At 50.8% G+C, this 20,746-nt stretch overlaps 1 protein-coding gene across 1 annotated transcript; it reads right to left on the reverse strand.

Annotated features, from left to right (window-relative positions):
- Positions 1-14,439: 14,439 nt before the first annotated feature.
- NRL (neural retina leucine zipper) lies at positions 14,440-18,963 on the reverse strand. Its single transcript, XM_088142237.1, has 3 exons — positions 18,812-18,963; positions 17,145-17,541; positions 14,440-16,038 (listed from the first exon to the last, which is right to left on the reverse strand). Exons 1-3 carry the CDS (start codon positions 18,829-18,831, stop codon positions 15,643-15,645), a joined length of 813 nt encoding a protein of 270 aa, XP_087998363.1. The 5' UTR covers positions 18,832-18,963; the 3' UTR covers positions 14,440-15,642.
- Positions 18,964-20,746: the final 1,783 nt, after the last annotated feature.

A 20,746-nucleotide genomic window follows, 5' to 3' on the forward strand; every position in this document is an offset into this window, starting at 1 on the left:
CTTGGTTTCTTCACTGATTAACAAATCACAGGCAGAAATGCCGCAGGTGCAGCCATTCTGAGCATGATGCACCTGGAAGGAGACCATGGGACTTATGGGGCAAATGGCTGAAGCAGCCCCACCACCCTCTTGCTGTTTAAGAAAGGGAAAATCAAAACAACATTCTGTTGTATGGCATTTCTAGGTGCCAGAATGAATTTAGGGCTGTGTTTTTCACCCTTTCTCCCAAGGGAGAGGGCAGTGAATGACACTAAAATGTGTGCAAATGGGGAGGGCGTGGGAGGGGGAGTGGGAAAATAGATTCCTCCCTCCTCTTTTCCTAATTTGTTCCTTTATTCAGTAGCCCCTCTTGGCATGCTCAGAGGCTAAAATGCTCATCTTAACTCATTTAGGGAGTGGGCCCCATCAGGTAAGGCAGCTTTTGACCCTGGGGGCTTCCTTTCAGGCTGCATGTGGTCACCAGGGGTTACTGCAAATCAAAGTCAGACAATGGTGGCTGGTGGGGAGGGCATATTAATAAAAGTGAGATCATTGGAGTGGTCTTAGTTTAGCAAGGATATGTCAGCTTTCTCCAAGCTGATGCCTCTTGATGGGTTGCACCAACTCTAAACCATAATGATGCCAAGCCTTGGCATTTCAGCTCATCCTACATTGCGAGTGCTTGACCCTCAAAGTAGTACTTGAAATGGCATTGCCTCTGGGCATGTGCAGAGGGGATCCTGTTCACCCCTCGGTGGCCATAATCGGAAGCATACCTCATCCAGGCTGCTGGAGAGACCTCAAACGCTGACGTTTTGGAGCCTAGAGCCGGGCAAGCTGCACGTCTCCCTTACTAAACCTTGGGCCGTTTTTCCTCCCTTGCGCGCTGCAGTGTGTCTCGTGTGGTTTCCTTCCCTTGTGGTCTTCCCTTGCATTTCATTTATGGCAGCTTCTCAGAAGCTCTATTAATCTGCTTGGTTTTGTTGGCACGGGGAGGTTGTGGGCATGGGAACCTGAAAGAGCATTGCCCTGTGGAGATTGGAACCGCAGTAGGGAGCATGCTTCTCCCCTACAAACGCTGTATCAGCCCCCCTCTTAGAAAAAGCAAGCCGGTCAGCCCATCCTACTCCTTCAATGCCCATGCTCAGAAGCACTCCAGATCAGTGTTTCTCAACCTTGGCAACTTTAAGATGGGTGGACTTCAACTCCCAGAATTCCCCAGCCAGCCATGCTGGCTGGGGAATTCTGGGAGTTGAAGTCTACCCATCTTAAAGTTGCCAAGGTTGAGAAACACTGTTCTAGATCATGCATTGTGCAACTCAACCTCTTTAACAGTGAAATCACGCAGGATCTGGCTGCATCATCAACCTTTTCCCGAGCAGGGGAGGTGTTCTGTTTGGGCAACGCTTTTCCAGCAGCCAGCTGGAATCCAAGCCAACATGGGCCCGCTCGGGGTGGTCCTGCTGAGCATATCACACAGCCAACCATGTCAGCAAAAAGCTTGCACAGTGATTACGGAGGAGTTTTCCACTTTGGGCACAAATTGCTTTGCTGACTTCTTTGATGGAGAAGCCGCTTATCCAGCAGATGTCTTCTGATACAGAGCCAGCAAGGAGGGTCTTTCGAATCGTGGCCTTCCGAGGCATCCTTGAGCGTCTCGGAAACGGCTCACAGCCTCCCAGTGAGATAAGCTTCCTCATCTTTTCCATCGCTCGTGTTTTCTTGCAAGGCGTTGGCCACTTTGGGAGTAAACGCTTGCGTGTCACCCCCACTACACTGGGTCACTTGGCTTTGCTATGCAATGTTAAAACTGGGGCCTGTGGTGGAAGCTCAAAGTAGAATCAGCCTGATCAAGCGTACTTCAGATGAGTTGAACTACATGGGCTGTGTTGGGTGGGAATCAGAGGTAGTGTAGTCCAACATTGGAGGGCGATGGCAGTTGTGATGGAAGAGAGACTTCATGTCTCACCCAATCAAGACCTCAAGATACCAAGTCTCACACCATCCCAGGGTTTTGCGGAGGGCAGAGGAATAACATCGACGCCTGTAGGTTTCAAGTGTGCGTATACAAAAAGGATTCCCTATATAGTTCCCAGAATCCTCTGCAGGTTTGCCCACAGTGGTATTATGCAAAAATGTTCCTCCAAATATAAGAAGCTTCAGAAAAACCACAGCTGGATCATAGAGAAGGATGGATTGTAAATGTAATTTTGCATTATCGATATTAGAACCCTATTGGGCCAATATCCTTTTTCAAAAAAATATGTTTGATTAGAATTTTCCAATACAATAGAAGTATAAAAAATTGGAGGAAAAATAAGAAAATAAGAAGATAGAAGAAAAGAAAAGAAAAAAGAAAAGGAAGGAAAGGAAAGGAAAGGAAAGGAAAGGAAAGGAAAGGAAAGGAAAGGAAAGGAAAGGAAAGGAAAGGAAAGGAAGACATAGAATTATGACTTCTGCCCTTCTTTCTATTAAGTAATTGCCATCTGATTCTTTCCCCTTCCTCTTTAACCCTTCTTAATCCCCAAATCCATAGTCATCAATTCCATCTTTCTTCTTTCAACAAAAAGTCCATAGAATGCTTGCAGTCTTTTAAAAAAACGTTTGCTTTTTTCCCTGACCAATGTCCTTTTAAAACAAACCAACAAAAACCCTATTCACCACAGGAGTACCCAAAATATCCCGTTTGCGTTTAACATCCCCATTTTCAACATTCTCCACGTCGAAAAGCCAGGGCTGGTCTTAATGGAAAGGCCATCCTTGACCGCCATCTCCCTCCCCCTGCCATTCGGGACGAGGAGCTTTCATCACACGCGTCCCCAGTACATTAAGATATTTAGCACTGATGGGCCCATCCATCCAACGAGGCATTCAGCGATTCCAGTGCACTCTCGGCAGTTCATAAATAATATCGATTGGTTCCATAATGTTTCCATCTGGATGATGAAGCAGGGTGCGTGTCCACCGGCAGGCTATTGTTAGCCAGGTTTCCACAGCAGCGCAGGGAACACAGGAGATTTGGGCCTCGGGAGGTGTTGCTGTGTCAGCCCCAGCCCCCAAATGCAAAGACGGCGTGTTTCCTTTATTTTTTCGCATCCTCCAGAAATTGCTTGCCTCCGCAGCTCTCCAATGCATGATGAATTCTTGCAACTCTGGAAGTGATAACTGTTTCAGCACTCCATTACCGAGCCCTGCTCTTAGCGAGATCGGATTGTAAGGGCCTGGAGGTCAGCGTCAGGAATATCTCAACAAAGCCCCCTGCCAGTGGGGGCCTCCTTCTTATAGCAAAGGGCAAGACATGGTCCCGATTTCCTTTGCAAGTCATCGTCCCGCCGGCTCCAAACTTCTGATCTCAAAGACGCCAGGAGGGGAAAAAGCGTTCTTTGCAACTCTTTTAGAGGCCTTGAAAAGGATGCTGGGATCAAGCCGGAATTTAAGTCCAGGTCAGGTTCAGCTGGCTGGGTCCTTTTTAGGCCTCCAAGCTGGCAGTGCAAGACTGAGAGAACAGACTGGCTGTTCTCTTTAATCTGGGCTTGCCTGTGGGCTTGTGAGCCAAGCTAGGTTGGTGCAGCTCAGATCTTCATTTGCTGCGTCAATTTTCACTCAGCCTGGACTGCCTCGCAGGGAGATCAGAAGGGCGCCAGGATAAGGAAAAGGCACTCCTCCTTGAACTTTCTAGAGGCATTTAAAATGTTCTTTTCTTTTAAACAAGCCATCATGGCAGGACAGGGAGAAGAGAAAGCCATCTGGTCCTAGTTGCTAGGCAACCCCTTGGGCCTGGTCAGCAGGCCTCTGAACTTCCTGCCCCACCTGTCTATGCTTGCCCAGGGTTGCTAAGCAACCAGAGGAGGCTTCCCCAACTGGGCCCATCCAGGAACATTGTGAGTGGAACTCCCAGAATTTCCAGCCAATCGGGCTCCCTGAGAGCCAGGAATTCTGGGAGTTGTGGTCCCAACATGTCAGGGGGGCACGAGGTTGGGAGAAGCTGAGCCCCGGGGTCACTTTGGATCAACCGGGTGGCAGAGCCGCTCAGCTGCAGGACTGGCAGTTGGAAGGAGCTCAGGTGGCCCGAGGCCGTCCCTCGCAAAGGATCCTGTGCAAAATCGTTGAGAGGAGAAGGATGGCGGAAAGCAGAACTGGGGCAGGAGGCTCTGAATGCGTGCCCAGTCAGTGCCACAATGCAGCGAGCCAAGGAAGGCCCAAGGCAGAGTTGGCCTTCAGCACAACTGGGTTTTCTCTAGCTAGCCCGCCTTGCAGGGCTGTTGTGAGGACAGTGTGGAATAACCACTTCCTCCATCATCCTCTTTTTTGAGAGGGGGACAAACGAGGGGAGATCTGTTAGAGAAATAAAGCACTGGAGATGCGTCATAGGCAGCCAAGATGTGCAAGAAGTGAACCTGTCCTTGCACTAATGTACAGTTTTCCAGGAATTGCTTTTGAGCAGAAGAGGAAAACATCCTGCAGTGCACAACCATCTGCCTCACTTTTGTTTCTTCTCCCTGGGATGGGTTAAACCTCGGCCTCTCCTGCACATCAGTCCCCAGCCAGCGCTGAGACAAGAAAGAGGAGGAAGGGCCCTCCTTGGCCCCCCACGCACCACACGTTTCGCTCAGAGATAGCGAGCTGTTTTCTCAGGACTCCTCTTTTTAGAAATGTGCCTTCAAATCCATGAGGACTAGAAGCTTTAAAAAGGAGGGAGGGGAGAGAGAGAGAGAGAAAGGAGGGAGGGAGGGAGGGAGAGAAAAGGAAGGAAGGAAGGAAGGAAGGAAGGAAGGAAGGAAGGAAGGAAGGAAGGAAGGAAGGAAGGAAGGAAGGAAGGAAGGGATGACGAATATCAGCTGTCCATGACATCCTGGGATAATAGTAAAGGTGTTTCATGATCCTTCCCTCGCCTTCCCCCCAACCTTTTCTCCTATGTGGGAAGATCTTTTTTCCTCGCCTGCTGCAGCGATCAATGGGCCGGAACCTGACACCATCGCCCCCGCATCGCAGCCGTCCCTCAGCTGGGAAGCTGTGAATTTGGGACAGGCTGGATGGGGAGAAAAACACCAGCAAGGGGGAAGAAGGAAGAAGAATTAAAATGTAAAACCCCTCTTGCTTTCTCCAAAGGAAAGACCCAGCAGAGGATCGGGGCGGGGGCTTCAAGGCCTTTTGGAGGTGGATCGCCTGCCTTGAAAACAGAGTGGGGGGCTCAGGGGAAGAGTGTGGGATTAATTACAGGGAGACCATTAAGAGAACAGAGGACAAAAATGGGCTTATTGGCAACAGGCAAGATGCCAGCCATGGCTCCGGGCCAGTTTTGCAAGCAAAATCTAAATATCTCCATAACAGTCCCTGGGCATGGCTGAAGACGGGTAGAAATATTTAGAGATGAAGGTAGGGGCTGGCGGAGACTCATGGAAAGCTGGTGGGGAGGGCAGATTCCGACTCCTACTCTTTTGTTTTGCCCGCAGTATCTTTCTAGAAACCTCCTCTGCAGAGCTGGAAGGAAGCAGGCTTATCCTCTGAGATAAACTGCTTCCCAACCTGGATGCTTCATTAATCGACCACATCGCATGACTTTGTCTTGCTGGGAATCTTTGCATGAAGTTTGCCCTGCTGGGAATCTTCTTAAAAAGGGGTGGAGATGGAAGATGTTGGTGCTTGTAGTATTTGGGGAACTAGTGACTATCCTGCACAGTGCCATTAAGACCATTCAGGGGCTTTGTGGATGGGCAGAAGAGGTAAATTCAGTCAGGGGTGGGCAGAGCTCCAGCTGGCAAGATAAATTTTGGGTGTTACTGGACCACTGAGGACTAACAGCCAGGAGGAACCGGTGGCTTCTGAGCAGAATCCATCTCTCCTTCACTTTCCAAACCACACAGGGGGATCGATCCAAGGTGTACTAGATATCAAACCAGACAGCAGAACTGAACAGAGATGTGGCCAAAGCAGCAGATCCTGTACCCATTTTACAGGTGTGGAACACCGAGTCTGAGGGATAAGCAATTAGCTAAACACTCACTAGTGCAAAATCATTTCTTGTAATTTTGGAAACTTGCTTGCAAGCTCTTGGCATGCTATCGCAAATCACTTAGATGTACCGGAAGATTCAGATCTGTCTTTCAATTTGGAAGACCGGCAATCTCCAGCTATCCTTTTTCAGTTTTCAGAGTTAGAATGCAGGCACTTTTAACTATTAAGATAGACTGTTCTGGGCTCAGGGATGCCCTGCAAGATTAAGAGCACGTTGAAAGTTCAGATGCTTTCGCATTTGGAAAGGCCTGCCAGAAATTAACCAAATCTGCATCTTCCCTCTGCTGTATGAACCTGAGATTCGGCTGCAAAGCGATTGCGTCTAATACACGTTTGGAAATGTATGGATTTATATCCAGCCTTGTCCCATCAGGCAACAATCCACTTAGATAATGGGAAGAGTTTGACCCTCTCCCTCTGACTCATTCACACAGCTTGGTTAACTTAGGTCGGGCAAATCACTAAGCTTGGTTAGTGCTAACCCTGACTGCAGGGTGGTGGGGAGTGTAGGTTGTCCCCTCGTCTTGTTTAATTAGTCAATGCATTGTGCAAACCCGAAAAAAAAGGGAATTAGGTGTTTCGTGAATGCGGGTAACCCCTAGCTGGTTTGCACAATGCTATTACTTTAGAGCAGGGTTTCTCAACCTTGGCCACTGTAAGACATGTGGACTTCAACTCCCAGAATTCCCCAGCCAGCATATGCTGGCTGGGGAATTCTGGGAGTTGAAGTCCACACGTCTTAAAGTGGCCAAGGTTGAGAAACCTTGCTTTACAGTTTTTATGGCCAAAAGATCTAGGTTTCTGCGAAAAGAGAAAAGCAAAGACAATCCACTGTGCGCAGGTCGTGCCAACACATCTTCTGGAAGCCGGCTACAGCAAAGCAGGCGGATGAGGGGATGACAAAACCCAAATTATGAAACCCTCTGGGCTTCTCTGCGTTATCCAGGCCTTGCCATCTGTTGCCGTCCAACCCCTTGGAGAGACTCCAGCTTGGGGTGGGGGGGGAGACTGCCCTTGGCTACAGAAGAGGAGGGGGAAATCTTGAAGGCGTCCAGCCTGGGAGGGGAGAGAGCCCATGCTGGAAGCCGTCCTGGCCCCGTTGGGGAGCCATTGCACTGGGGATTTAATTGCAAGGCTCCAGGGGTGACAGCGGGGTGCAGCTTTCTTGCCACAGCCCCCCACCCACCCTGGGAGGATATGGGGGAATATTTACCCAGCGGGAGGCTAGGTTGATGTTGCTCTAATATCTATTGTCATGCCTGTTGCACCCAGATAATAACACCCAGCCTCCAAGCAGATGCTGAAAAGAAAAAGAAATTAGCAGGCTGGGGGAAGATTCTACATTTCCGTAGAAATTGCAGCAAAATTGAGGTTGGGGGGTGCAGGGGACGCACCATGACAGTTCTTGCAGACCCGGGATGAGCTCCAAAGCTACAACGGCCGGGGCCAGCAGTTCTTCTTTAAGGCAATTGTGTTTTGGGGGGGGAGGTGGTCTCCCTAGCCCCATCCTGGGGGTCCCAGTTGAAATCACCCGTCATTTGGCAAAAGACTTTGCTCGCTCGCTGCTTCTGCTCACCCAACCTCCCTTCTGGCAGGCCGGCTGACTTTTCTCTCCGGCAGAACGAAACAGAATGGAACGAAACGAAGTAATATTCATATAGGTATATCATAAAATAGCACGGTATTTTATTAATATTCTAAAAATAAGCCAATGACGACGAAAAAAGAAAACCTGAAATAATGAGATAAAACGTGGCCGTCCATGTAGGTCCGGGTTCAGTATTTCTATCCAGAACGGCGTTTCTCCTCCTATAGACCCAGAATCGTGATCAGATAGGGACGAATTTCTTCTTTCTGGGGTTTTTCACAGCATCTTTTATAGCTTTCAGGACCCTCCATGCTGGAACGAAAGGAATCTTGAGTTGTTTGTCTGTTTGTTTGTTTGTCTGCTTATTTCTTCCGCTTTTAATCCTGCGGCTCTCAGATCGACTCCTGGCAGTTGACTACGTTTAAAATCAATCAAATCGATAAACGCTTTAATGGTACCATATCAAAATTCAATGCATCACCATAACAGCACCCGCCCCTCTCGGTCACCTAACAACCCTCCCTCAGCAACCCCCAAACGCTTTGTCCAGACAAGATGGTCGTAGCCTGGACAAGGTCCATTGGCTGTCCTTGGCTTCCAAGTCCAAGTCGAAGGGCTGGCCTTGATGTATAAAACTGTGTAATGGGAATAACCTTGAGGAACAGGAGGAAGAGCCCCAACCAAAACAACGGTCTGATAAAAAAAATCTGAGCCTGGGCCAGAATTGTAATCTGAGAAAGCGACTCAGGCAAGACCCTCCTAGTTCTCATGAAGACGGAGGGAGGAAAAGAGGGAAGCCCATTCAGACTTGCAAGATTGATATCAGCCTGGACAATTCTGCCTTACGGACAGCCAAGAGAGAGCCTGCCTGCCAGACGTATCTCTGGGAGCCTGGTGTCCACAAAGCTGCGGGGCCATCACAGAGAAGGTCTGTCTTGGGCCCATGTTCCTCTGAATTCTAATACGGGTGGGACCCTGAGCATCGCTTCCCTATGGGAGTGGGAAGGGCCTGGGCAGGTCCTCCCAGAGGACACAGTCTGTAAAGTAACCTGGAGCCAAATTGTAATGGACAGAAGGAATGGCCTTGAGGAACAGCCCCAACCAAGACAACCGTCTGATAAAAGAAATCTAAGTCCGGGCCAGAATGGTACCCTGAGAAAGCATTTCAGGCAAGATTCTCCCTAGTTCTCACGAAGATAAAGGGAGGGAGTGGGGAAGTGCCTTCAGACTTGCAAGATTCTGTTACTGTAACCTTACGATAAAAGTAGTATTAGCTTGCATGGCTTTGGTTTCCTAGTCTGGTCTGCTCTGAAGGGCTGATATCAATCTTGGAAGTCTGAATGGGCTTCCCTCTTTTCCTCCCTCGTCTTCATGAGAACTAGGAGGGTCTTGCCTGAGTCTCTTTCTCGGATTACAATTCTGGCCCAGGCTCAGATTTTTTTTATCAGACCGTTGTTTTGGTTGGGGCTCTTCCTCCTGTTCCTCAAGGTTATTCCCATTACACAGTTTTATACATCAAGGCCAGCCCTTCAACTTGGACTTGGAAGCCATGGACAGCCAATGGAGTAACCGGTCGAAGAATAGGAGGTGTCCTCTTTCAGCACCAGTCCACTATATTTCTACCACCAGTGGAAATTCCAGGTCCTTTTCAAAGGTAGTCCCACATGAGTGCAATACAGAATTACATGGAGTGGTGATAAAGGCAGAAGTTATTGACAAGGCTTTCCAATTCAGATAGGGCTACACCAGTCCAGGCTTCCATCTGCTCTTCCAGCAAGAGCTATGAGGAACCCCACATTGTGGATCTACATGGGGATCCTGGCCAGGGCCAACACCGGGACTGTCACAAAGTTAAGATATTTCAACTCTGTCTTACTGGGATTTTAGCCAGACCTTGGTTTTACTCATTCTCACAACCTCTAGACCCAAGGTCAGGACCGCAGTTCAGCCTGTAGTGGCTGTATGCAATTGAGTATCATCAGTACAGTAATGGCTATTCACCTGAAACCAACAAATGATCTTTCCCTAGGGATTCATATAGATGCTGAGAAGCTGTGGGGAGGTAGCCGAGTCCCCCATTACTTACTAGAACCTCCTGATAAAGTAGGAGCAGAATTACCACCCAATGGTGCCTCTAACTCTCAACTTCTGTTGGCGATCCAGTGAGATACTTCTCAGAAGTATCAAAAGCCTCTGAGTTGTCTAACAGGACAAAGGGGGCACACTCCCCTTTTCTAAGTTTCAGAGGTCTCCACCAGAGTGACCTTAATGCTGCCTTCATCTGAATCCAGACTGAAAAGGATCCAGATCCGCTAATCTGCTTTCTTTGTATCCACTGAAGATGAGCCACCATGACCTTCTCTACCCTCTTCCCCCAAAATGAAAGCTGGAGAGAGGGCAGCAGTTGTCCAACATGGTTGTATCAAGAGATGGCTTCTTCAAGAGAAAGTCCACTCCATCTCTTCCAAAACTGGTGTCACCTTGCTCTCTTTGAAATCAGTATTTGTCACCTCTTGGATCCAGCCATTCATGTCCCTCTTTGCATACAGAGGATCCAGGAGGGACAGGGATCCAACTCACAGGCTGTTCTTCTCTTTCCCTAGAAAATCCTATATATTTCTTCATTTTCAACAAGATTAACTGAGTCCCAAATAACATGGCAAGACGTACCCAAGTCATCACATTGGATTCTGTGCAGTTGGTCTCTCACTTGGAGTAAATATGAGCAATGTTATCTGCAGAGAACCCACTAAATCCTGCTGGATGATTGTCCCACCACTAGGAGTGGGTTATCCGGAAGAAGACTTACAGGGTGAGAATTGAGGGTGGATGAAATGCTGAGAAGTAAGAACGCTCAGCCACTTCATTGCCATAGTAGAGGCCCAAATATTAACTCATCCCAGTCACTATCTAATTTTCCTCCATCATTGCTCTGGGTACCGTCTCACTCACCTCATCCTCAGTAAATCAAGAAGCATTTTGGCACCTGGGACTGAAAAGAGTCTACTCAGGAGCAAATTTTGACCTGTAAATTCCTGCTGTTCACAGAAATGTTTAAAGGGTCCACACTCAGAGATGGAAGATATCAAATAATTCTCTCTTCCTGATCATCCCTGCTGGGAAGGGAAATGCCCTCTTCCAACCCTTGTTAACAGATCTGCTTGTATTCTGGGGCCACCTTGTGTTCAACTTAGAGACACAACCCAACACTCAAAAGCAACTTATGCTAAACATGGTTTCTTTGAGGATAAAGTATGTATCGATAGGTTTCATGTAACCTCTAGCTCAGTGTTTCTCAGTCTTGGCAACTTTAAGATGTGTGGACTTCAACTCCCAGAACTCCCCAGCCAGCATGCATGAGAATGTTGCAAAGCAGTAAGTTTGCAGGAGTAGAGGTGTAATGGGAGAAATGTTAAAATACGGACACGGTTTGCTTAGGAAGCAACTAGGTGACCTGTTTAGCAGGTGGATGAAGGTGGCAACTGGGTCTGACAATTAAATGCTGCGTTGTTTTTCTTTTCTTTCCCCCCCCTCTTTTACAAAGGGTAAGGTATCAAGAGAAAATGCAAAGGCTAAAGAGGATATTGTTTATTTAATTTGCCTGCCAAGCGTTTGGCAGAATTCTGATGGAAAGCTCAGGGTGTGCAAATGCTGTTCAAAAGTTGGGGGTCTGCGTGTGGTCAAGAAGGAGTGAAAATAGCTGTGTATCAGAGCCCGCTTCTCCTCGCTTCACTGCAAAAAAGAGAAAAGAAAGTTGGCTGCACGGCGAGGGGGTCCTTATGGGCGCGTGGTAAAGCAAGAGCGATTGGGCCAAGAAGGAATGGGAGCTGAATGAACGGGGATTGGATTCAAGAGCAAAATGACCAGGATGAAAGCAATACATTGAGGGGGCTTGCTTCTGAATAAAAAGCCGCATGGATCAAATTGCAAACCATGCACCAAAGAAGACATAGATTGAGGTGCCAAAAAACGGGTAGTTCTGGAAAAAGCAGAGGGGAGAAGTTTAAAGAAGGAAAGATTGTACAAAGCAGTGCCTGGAGGGATCTAGTGAGTGGCGTTGGTGTCAATTAGTAGGAGCTAGATTTCTTTTTTTAATCTCGTGCCTTTATTTCTCAAATTTCCTATTTCCTTCTCCCTTTCGGCACAGCGTGTCATGTCACTTACTTGGAAATGAAACAGCACGTCAGAAAAGTACTACACGCAGGTCCGTCCGTCTCCGAGAGCCATCCTGTGTTCAGCCAGGGGCAAAGCCCAGCTCGGCTAAAGCGATTTATTCTAAACAGAGGGAAGGGTTTATTTCAGAGGGTTGGCCAAGCTGGGACTTTGCGCCGCAAGGGTTAACTGCAATTATTCTTCATCTGCACGGACCTTTCAAAACACACATGCAATTTTGCAATCATTATCTGCCCCCTCCCATGTGCATCTTAGATTAATAATATTCCATTACACTGAAGCCAAGGTCGGGCAATACATTCATGGCAGATGAACTTTGAGCCTACCTGCCCTGGTGTCCCGTTGAAGTCCCACTCTTTTCCCCCTGGATTTTAGCCAGATCAGATTGCTGGTGCCAAAGGCAAAAGTCTCAGAGATGCCCTTACCTCCAGGGTGGGATAAACAACATTTTAAGATGCTCGTGAGATTGGTGGACTATCAGTAGCAGCCTCCTTCAGATGTCTTCATGGATTTATCCATGGGGTTTTCTTGGCCACTGCATGGAAACTATTTGCCATGATTTTCTCCCTGGATGTTTCTCAAATTGCCAGTCTAGCCTGCAACCCCAGGCCTTCTGAGTGGTCTCCCATCCAAGTAGGAGGCAGGCCCAACTCTTTGTTTGGCTGCAGTTCCTTTTCTAATTGTGAATATGGGATTTTTTTCAGACCACAAGCATGTGTTGTACTGCCAGTTTTCAGCTGATGGTTTTAACAAAACCTTTAGCTTGTCTTTTGATCTGAATCCTTGCTTCTCTGCCTAGAGCCACTCTTGTGGGGTGGGTGGCCACATAAATTGTTTAAAGAAACAAACAAAAATAAAATACTTAGCTTCCAACTCAGACAAGATCTGCCACCAGGCTTTGACTACAAGCGGTGTTAAAATGTTCCCATTTCACTCAACAAAACCTACACAATTCCATACAGGTTTTCTTTGAGGTTGTTGTTTTTTTGGGGGGGGGATGTTTTATTATTTTAAAAATAATAAGCTGGGAACTTTCTAAAGTTTCACTTGTGAGAGACAGAAAGGAGGAAAAAGAAAACTGAAAAATAAATGTAGAAGAAAATGGTAGGAGCTAAAGAGAGCTGGTTTGTATGTCTGTGGCGTGAGGTGGGATTGATAAAGTCCATAAACCTTTGGAAGCACACCGCAAAGCACACATGTTCACACCCAACCTTGTGTTGCTCCCTCTCAACTGTACAACTTTGGTGCACAAGCAACCCACAAGTTATTAAAGAATACTTACAGCCACACTTCATGGGTCTGCAGTTCCCAAAACTCCTATCACGGCTGTGGGACTGCGCATGCCATATTTGGCTTGTCTGATTCCAGTGCACAACAGGGGGTGTCCAAGACAGGTGGTCCTCATTTAGTGACCATTTCATGTTACCACAGTGATGGAAAAGTAACTTTCCAACTGATCCTCACATTTATGACCTTCGCAGGTCTGTAAAGCCAAGGAAAGCTAAAATATGATCACAGTCGTAGTTTCCTTTAGCAACCGCTTCACTTAATGAACAAGTTGCTGGTCCTAATTATGGTTGCTAAACGAGGACTAGATATTCAAATGCCATGATGTGTCTATGTGTACAAAGATCAGAATCGTGCAAGCCACAGCATTCCTTGTGACACTCGACGGAAGGGAAAGTTGGACTTTAAAGAAGCAGGAGAGGAAGAGTCTTGACACCTCTGAACTTGGGTGTTGGAGAAGACTGCAGAGAATACTGTGACAGTCAGGAAAACAAACTGATGGATCCTCAAACAAATCAGCCCAGAGTTTTCACTTGAGGGACCGATGACCAGGCTCAAATTATCCTACTTGGGACACATGATGCGAAGACCCAGCTCTCTGGAGAAGGCTCTGATGCTGGGAAAGGTGGAAGGAAAGAGAAGAGGAGGAGGACCAGCACCAAGGGGGAGGGACTCAGTGGCAGTCGTGAGGTGTGCACCCTTGGGAGACTAGAAAGAACAGGATAAGGATAGAGAAAATCTATCTCCGTGGTCGCCAGGAGTCGAAAACGACTGCATGGCCCATAATGAATCCATCCATCCATCCATCCAACGAAGGCTACCTGTAGTGCGAAGGCTTTGTTCTGCTCCTCTGGCTTTACGCAGAGGTCAATTCCACGTCACGGTTTGCAGCTCTGCGCTTCTGCCTGACCACGACAGAGAGGCGGCTTGCTCTCCCTGCAGCAGTCCAATTTTGCAAAGGCATATGGGCACGGTCGCGCACACCGCTGCGTCTCTTTCCCACGTTTACACGGGTGCCCTGCCCAGGTGTATGGCTCTGAACAGGCACATATGTATGCTCCCAAGCACCCGGAAATTCTCACGCACGCACGCGCACACACACAAACACGCTTCTTGAGTGGCAGGTCCCGCCTGAAGTTCAGTTTTCATTTTTAGTCAAACTAACGCAGTTGTTCCTTGGGGGCGGTGAGAAAACTAGATGGCTAAGTGTCCCCACCGTTTTTCTTGGAACATTTCCCCGGCACCACCTTTCTGCCCGTGGATTTCTGGACCCTTGGAATAAGCGGGAGAATGCCATCTTCTCTTACGTGGGTATGTCTTTGCTCCCCCGTGGGAATTTGATCCCCAGAGGTGGCTGGAGTGGGAGAAATCATGCTAAGGAGAGAGGGAACGGGCAGTTGTAAAAGTACTCTGGTTTTTATTGACACGAGCTAACGGGTGACCGTGTGTCTCCTTTTGCAACAAAAACATCTCGAAGCTGCCCTTTTCGCACACTTTTTCTCCCACAAAACTGGCCAAATCCCCAGACAGGTCCACGACAACCCTGTCCAATCCCAACACTGCTGTTAGCTCAGCCTTCCTCCAGCCGGAGACCGCAACTCCCAGAACGCTTAGCCAGCTTGCTAGGGATTCTGGGATCCTGGCTAGGGATTCTGGGAGTTGCACTCTCAAAATGCGACTGAAGAGGATCAGGCTGGGGATGCTTAAAAGATTTATTTTCCCCCACACAACTCTCACTCCCAAACAGGAAAATGTAATGCATGTTTTTGACAGTGGCATCTCCAACACTGCCTTTGGGTCTTTTGGGCTCCTTGACCCACTGATCGTTTTAGGTCTGGCCTCACCAATAAGGCAGCCATTTCAAGAAGGGGCAAGCCCCTCCCTCCGTGGCACCCTCCAGGCTTCAATATGGCCTCCACGTTGCACCTAGTGGCTCCGGAAATTGAGAATCCCTGCTGCGCATCCCTTCCCCTCCTAAAACCCCTTCCGTATGGGGCAAAGCAAATTTTGTACCTAAAAACTGGGCAGCAGGGATTCCCAAACTTTCTGAAGCCACCTCATTTGCCCTGGCCCGGTTCTTGCAGTGACTCCGTTGCCCACCAAATTCTTGCTCTGGGGAGAGTCTGGAAGCATTGCTTTCAGCTTCCCTCTCTCTCTGCCTCCCTCTTTCCTTTGGGGAGCAGAATGATGGCAAAACACGTTTCTCAACAAGCCCAAGAGGACCAGCCTTATTTGCACCATAGACTTCACTAGACTGAGGAATCAGGCCACGGGGAACCCTGAGTGCTGTAGTTCCTGGAGTGGAAGATGGAATTACTGGCAGCACCCTCACAAAACTACAACTCCCAGGAGCCTTTGAGAGGAGCATCATGCCCGCTTTCAATCCCCAAAGCTTTGCATGTAAACATACCTGCCCTCAACATGCCTAGATGGTCAAGACTCTTTTGCACCATCGGGTGGTGGAAAAGGGGACTACCTCTTAAGGAGCTATGCCCAGTGTCCCCCTCTGGTGGCCCTAAAGAGGGAAACAGCTTCTTGGCAAGTTCATCTCCTGCACAGCTCCCACAGTTTGATGTATACGGAGGGAAGTCCAGGGGTGCTCATAGAAAAAACTGCACCATTGAGGGAGCCTGAGCAACGGGGGGCTTGGCCCCCTCCCCACAATGCCCCCCGGCAGCCTCGCTCAGCAGCTTCTGACACCGGGCCTTGTAGATGTCTCGCTCGTGGACCAACCGGGCCACCTCCACCCGCAGAGACTCGAGTTGCTGAGCCAGCTGGGACTTCTCGGCTTCCAGGATGTGGCGCTGCTGGACCCGTTTGAAACGGCAGGACTGGGCATAACCACGGTTCTTGAGGGTACGTCGCTTCTGCTTCAGCCGCTGCACCTCGTCCTTCCCGAAGCCGCGAAGCTGCCGGTTGAGGTCCCGCACCGACATGGAGACCAGCTGGGCATCAGAGAAGCGGTCGGAAAGCCGGGGAAGCTGGAAATGAGGAAGCTGGGAGGAAAATAAAAACCGTATCCGGTGAGCTGAGGATGCGAAAAGTTCAGGGTTACCGCACTAGGGGTTAGGAACAGGGCAGATTGACACCACGAAGGGTCAGCCTGGGGTAGCCCTAACCGTAGGATGAACCACAACAGAGATCTGTGATCCTTTTTGAATTTGGGGTTGTAACCAAGCCGGAGAGGATGGAGGCCAGTGTTCCCCAACTTGGCACCCTCTGGATGTGGTTGGACTACAACTCCCCACACTCCCAGCCACTGGCTAGGGATGGGAGGGGGAGTTGTAGTTCTCAGTGTGTTGACCGGTGTTTCTCAATCTTGGCAACTTTAAGACGGGTGGACTTCAACTCCCAGAATTCCCCAGCCAGCTGGCTGGGGAATTCTGGGAGTTGAAGTCCACCCGTCTTAAAGTTGCCAAGGTTGAGAAACACTGGTCTAGACAATGCCAGATTGAGAAAGGCTGGTTCAAGGTCTGAGCACTGTCATCTCCATGGCACTCTGAGCCCACTGATGCCCATTTTAACTGAGTGTGCTCTGCAGTCCTGGCCGCTTATGGCTCAGTGTGTCAGAACCCTGAAAACTAGATTGAGAAAAACACCATTTAGTTAGCCACAAGCAAGCGTGCACGTAATATGCCAAGTTCTTCTAATGCTGTCGGGCCGGTTACCCTCCACCCCTGAGAAATTAAGAATATTTTCATTCCTCTCGAACCATCCAACCTCCTCTCTGGAAAGGTCCACAGTCCAGATCTACGAGTGCTCATTTCTCATACTACAGATCTATGAGTGTTCTGCCCTGGTGGTTGTGGTGGGGGAAGCACTCTGCACATGCTCGAAAGCTAGGCATTCCAGTGGGTTCGTTTAACTTGGGGATCCCTTCATTTAGGGACCCTTTCAGTTCAGAAGCTACTCTAACTCTTGACACACAAGGGGTGCTGCTTCTAGGAAGATGGCTCTCTACATATGCTCAGAGACTCTTAATTAAATCATATTTGCCTAGACTTGGCTAGGAAACAGATCTCCCATTTATCCTTCTCTCCACTTCACTGCTCCTCCTTTTCCCCAGTCCCAGATATCTGTAGCTTCTTCATCTCAGTCTCACCTGTTGTTGCTCTGCACCAAAGCTCTCGGCGGATCCTAAAAACCCCTGCAGCTGGGGGGTCATGTTGCTTCGGAGACCCCCTTCTGCCATGGGGACACCCAAGAACGCCTCCACTGCCTCGTCCAGCCCTGGCATCAAATGGGTTTCTGGACTGGTGCCCGTGGCTGCGGCCGCCAACGAATGGTGCAGTGTCGCCATCCAGTACAGCTCTTCCAGTGAGGACTTAGGGTCCCCCACTTTGTCAAAGGTGGGTGAGGGGGGCACGGAGCTGCAGGGGGTGGAGCTGACAGAGGAGCTACTCTCCGGCCTGGGCACCTCCTGCTTCACTTCGAACTTCAGCAGGTCGAAGTCGTCCAGGTAGTCCAGGGCGATGGGGCTGGCAGGCAAGGCACTCATTCTGTGTAGAAGAAAGAAAGATCAGGTTGGTGTGTGAGAGAGAGTGTGTGTGTGTGCATGTGTGTGTGTGTGTGCGTGCCTCTCACCTGGCTGAAGAGCAGAGCCGGAGATCTGGATTAATGGATTAACTCTTGGAATAACCAACACCCTTTTGCACCAGTTTCCTCAGAATGCTGTGCATCACACATGGTCGTTTTGCACACTCATCCAGCCCCACGGCAGACTTCTAGTACCACCCGCCCACCCATTGGGTAGAGGTTCAGGATACACTTGGATGGGGGTGCCAAGAATTAAAGAGCAAAAAAAAGGTGGCACCCACAGTTGATCCAAAAGAGATCTTGCACTGCTGACGTGCCAACTGCCTGGACCAGCGTGAGCCATACTCTACCAACAATGCCCGGGACAGATCCGTTGCCATAGGTGCAAAATCACTACTTTGCACTCCATTCACACCAATTAATCTAGAGTAAAGTCCACTCCCAAGGACCCACAATCAAGCCGCAGTTTGGTGTTCTCTGCTGAGCTTCTGCAGCCCAGCGAGGACACCCCGGCCAGATCAAGTTCCCAGTGGCTGGTGGGGAGATTTGGAAAGCCCTTGTGAGCCCGCAAGGGATCTCCCCCAGATCTCTGAGGATTTGTTCAGAAAACAGCCAGCTTTTTCCATCCCACCTGAGCTTCTCGCCGGCTGGAAAGTAGGGGCTGGGGTGATTTCTCTGTATTTTCCCTGGCCAGGCTGCTACTACCACCTCCCCGTGACACCCACCATCCATCCTTAGATTGAGTGGGACGGCCCTGATAAAGCGAAGACCCCCCCTTCAGTCCCTGGACCCTGATCCCCTAAAGATACCACGGGGGGGGGGTGTTTTGCCCGAGGCCCCCAGAAGACCCTGTTCCTCTGCCCCACGAACTCAATTCCTACTTCAGGCACGCCAGCCACAGGTGCGGGTCTGCACCCTCCTTTCCTGGCACGCCTCGACGCCGCTCGCGCAGCGGCTGCACCGCCAGGCTCGGAGCCCAGACCCGGGAGCCGCGCTTCAGGGCTCTCCGGGGCCCGCCGCTCTCCCTCCGCCAGCCCCGGGGGAGCCCCGCGGCGCTTCCCGCGGCGGCAGGAGAGCGATCAGGCCCCTGCCCCGAGGGTCTCCAGTCGCGGAGAGCGGCGGCGCGGAGAAATGGGAGCGGACGGGGCAAAAAACGTCCCAGGAGAAGAGAAGTCCTGCAACGCCCCCCTCCCGACGGCGCCGTGGGGCGAGGACGCGTCTCCCGCAGCCCACCTGCTTCCTTGGTCGTCCATCGGTCTTCCTTCCTTCCCCGTGCCCGCGTCCGGCTCCGGACTGCCCTGCCCTGCCCTGCCCTGCCCTGCCTCGCCCCGCCGCACGCCGCTGCCGAGGGGTGCGGAGCCCAAAGAACAGAGACCGGCCCCCGGGGTTCCCTTTAAACGCCGGGAGAGTGAGCTCATCGGCATACATTAACAGCCAGCCAATGCGGGGCTTGGACTTTGGGGCCGGGCGGGGCCGGGAGCGGGCCTCTGCCCAGCGGGCCAGCTCTGCCCCCCCCCGCTCCCCCACCAGCGCTCGGCCGGCCGCGGAGAGGAAGTTTGCTGCCTTCTCCCACTTCCTCTTCTGGGGAGCGGCGCGAGTCACACGCCTCGCCCCCGACCCCCCCTTGCACGGCGCCCTTCCTCGAGCGAGCACCCCCCGCCCCGAGGGTGCAACTACAAGGCCCAGCGCTCCCGGCCGAGCGGCTCTGCGCGCCCCGCTGAATCCCTCTGCGCTGCCTTGGATCCCACCCCGGGCGGAGCGCCAGGGACAAGGTCCTGCAAGCGGATGAGGTCATGCGGGCGCGAAGCGTCCCCGAGCATGGACAAAGCTGGTTCCTTTCACTGGGCAAAGCTCACCCCGCGCCCTCCGCCCGCTGGCCTGGCCGGATCGGTTGGAAAACTTTTTCCAAAACCAGAAGCTGCTTTCTGCGGGACGGGAGGGAAAGGAAGCCAGTTTGGACATGCTTAGGAACAAGGCCTCTTCCTCTTGAGCACTGCTGTGAGCCGCAGCTGCTCCCTTCTAGAAAAGAAAAAGGCACTCTAAACATGCTCAGAGATGGTTTGCCCTCTCAGCAATGGCCGGAGATGTAGGGGAAAGGCACTCTGTTGCATCCCCAGATGATAGAAGCTTGACCTGTCCATGTCGTTTGGGGAGCTGGAATTCAGCGCTGGGTGGAGATGATGGGACTTGGAGTCCGTCTGCAGCATGCCTGGTTGGGGAAGGCGGGTTCAGGTCCTAAACCCGGCTTGCTCCCTTGCAACAGACCATGTTCCCCGAGACGGGGGCGAAGCCTCAGACCCACATGTGCCCGCACCTGCAAACTGCAGCCCTCACAGAGGCGTAAAGGACCGGAGGGCCAGCGCCCCGATGGAAGCGGGTCCAGCGGGGCAGAAAAGACGCCCCTCGTTTGGACCCCTGGTCGGAATGGAAGGGTTGCCATGGCGCCTGGGCCGGCCCGCCCCTTCGCTAATACCGAGCCCCACACGGCCACAAAGGGCCAGCTCAGCGTTGCTAACCCATTCTGACAAGGCATTCTCAGCCTATTCAGGGGGACATCAGCCTGTCATCAGGCCTCACCCCATCGCTCGCCCAGGCTCGGCCACCCCCGGCGTGACCTCCCCACCTGACCGAGCCCTGTTGTTAAGCCCCCAAAGGAAAGAAAGGGAACGTGGAGAAAAAGCCGCCCTCCACAAAACGTCCCCCTTCCACCGCGGCAGCCCCATTTCCAGTTCTATCGTTATTCCCCCCCAACTGCAATTCTGGGGCTGGCTTGCCTGCCAGCCTCTTGAGGACTAGCTGCTTTGCGGGGGCTAGCAGGTGGAGCAGAGTGCCCAGGCCCTTAGCTCCGGTAGGCAGAAATCCAGCAGGCAAATCTTGTCGCTGTGGGATTGAGACAGAACTAATCTGGCTTTTTAAAGCACTCCATTCAGCCCCAAGGCTTCGTTCAGACGCACCCAGGGGTGAATGAGCAAAACCTAGAACGTTCAGGCACGTGAAGGGAGGCCCCTCTGAAAAAAAACCACTTTTCCTTAACCTGGTTAGCAAGAACTGCCACGACTACAAAGTTTCACCTGTTGAATTTCAGCCTGTGGTGCTGCTGTTAAAGGCAGAAGCATCCCACCAGCAGGGGGGAAATAGCAATGTGATTTTGTTGGATTTACAGCAAAT

Source organism: Python bivittatus, unplaced genomic scaffold, assembly GCF_059951505.1.
Source record: "Python bivittatus isolate LINGU-HERP-01145 unplaced genomic scaffold, Pbiv_v1 ctg000370_np1212, whole genome shotgun sequence".
Lineage (NCBI taxonomy): Eukaryota > Metazoa > Chordata > Lepidosauria > Squamata > Pythonidae > Python > Python bivittatus.

Excerpts from the sequence above, each read along its gene's own strand:
- NRL (XM_088142237.1), bottom strand. The coding sequence starts at position 18,831 with ATGGACGACCAAGGAAGCAG. Across the intron at positions 17,542-18,811 it reads ATGGACGACCAAGGAAGCAG|AATGAGTGCCTTGCCTGCCA; the intron begins GTGGGCTGCGGG and ends TCTTCTACACAG. Across the intron at positions 16,039-17,144 it reads TTGGTGCAGAGCAACAACAG|CTTCCTCATTTCCAGCTTCC; the intron begins GTGAGACTGAGA and ends TTTTCCTCCCAG.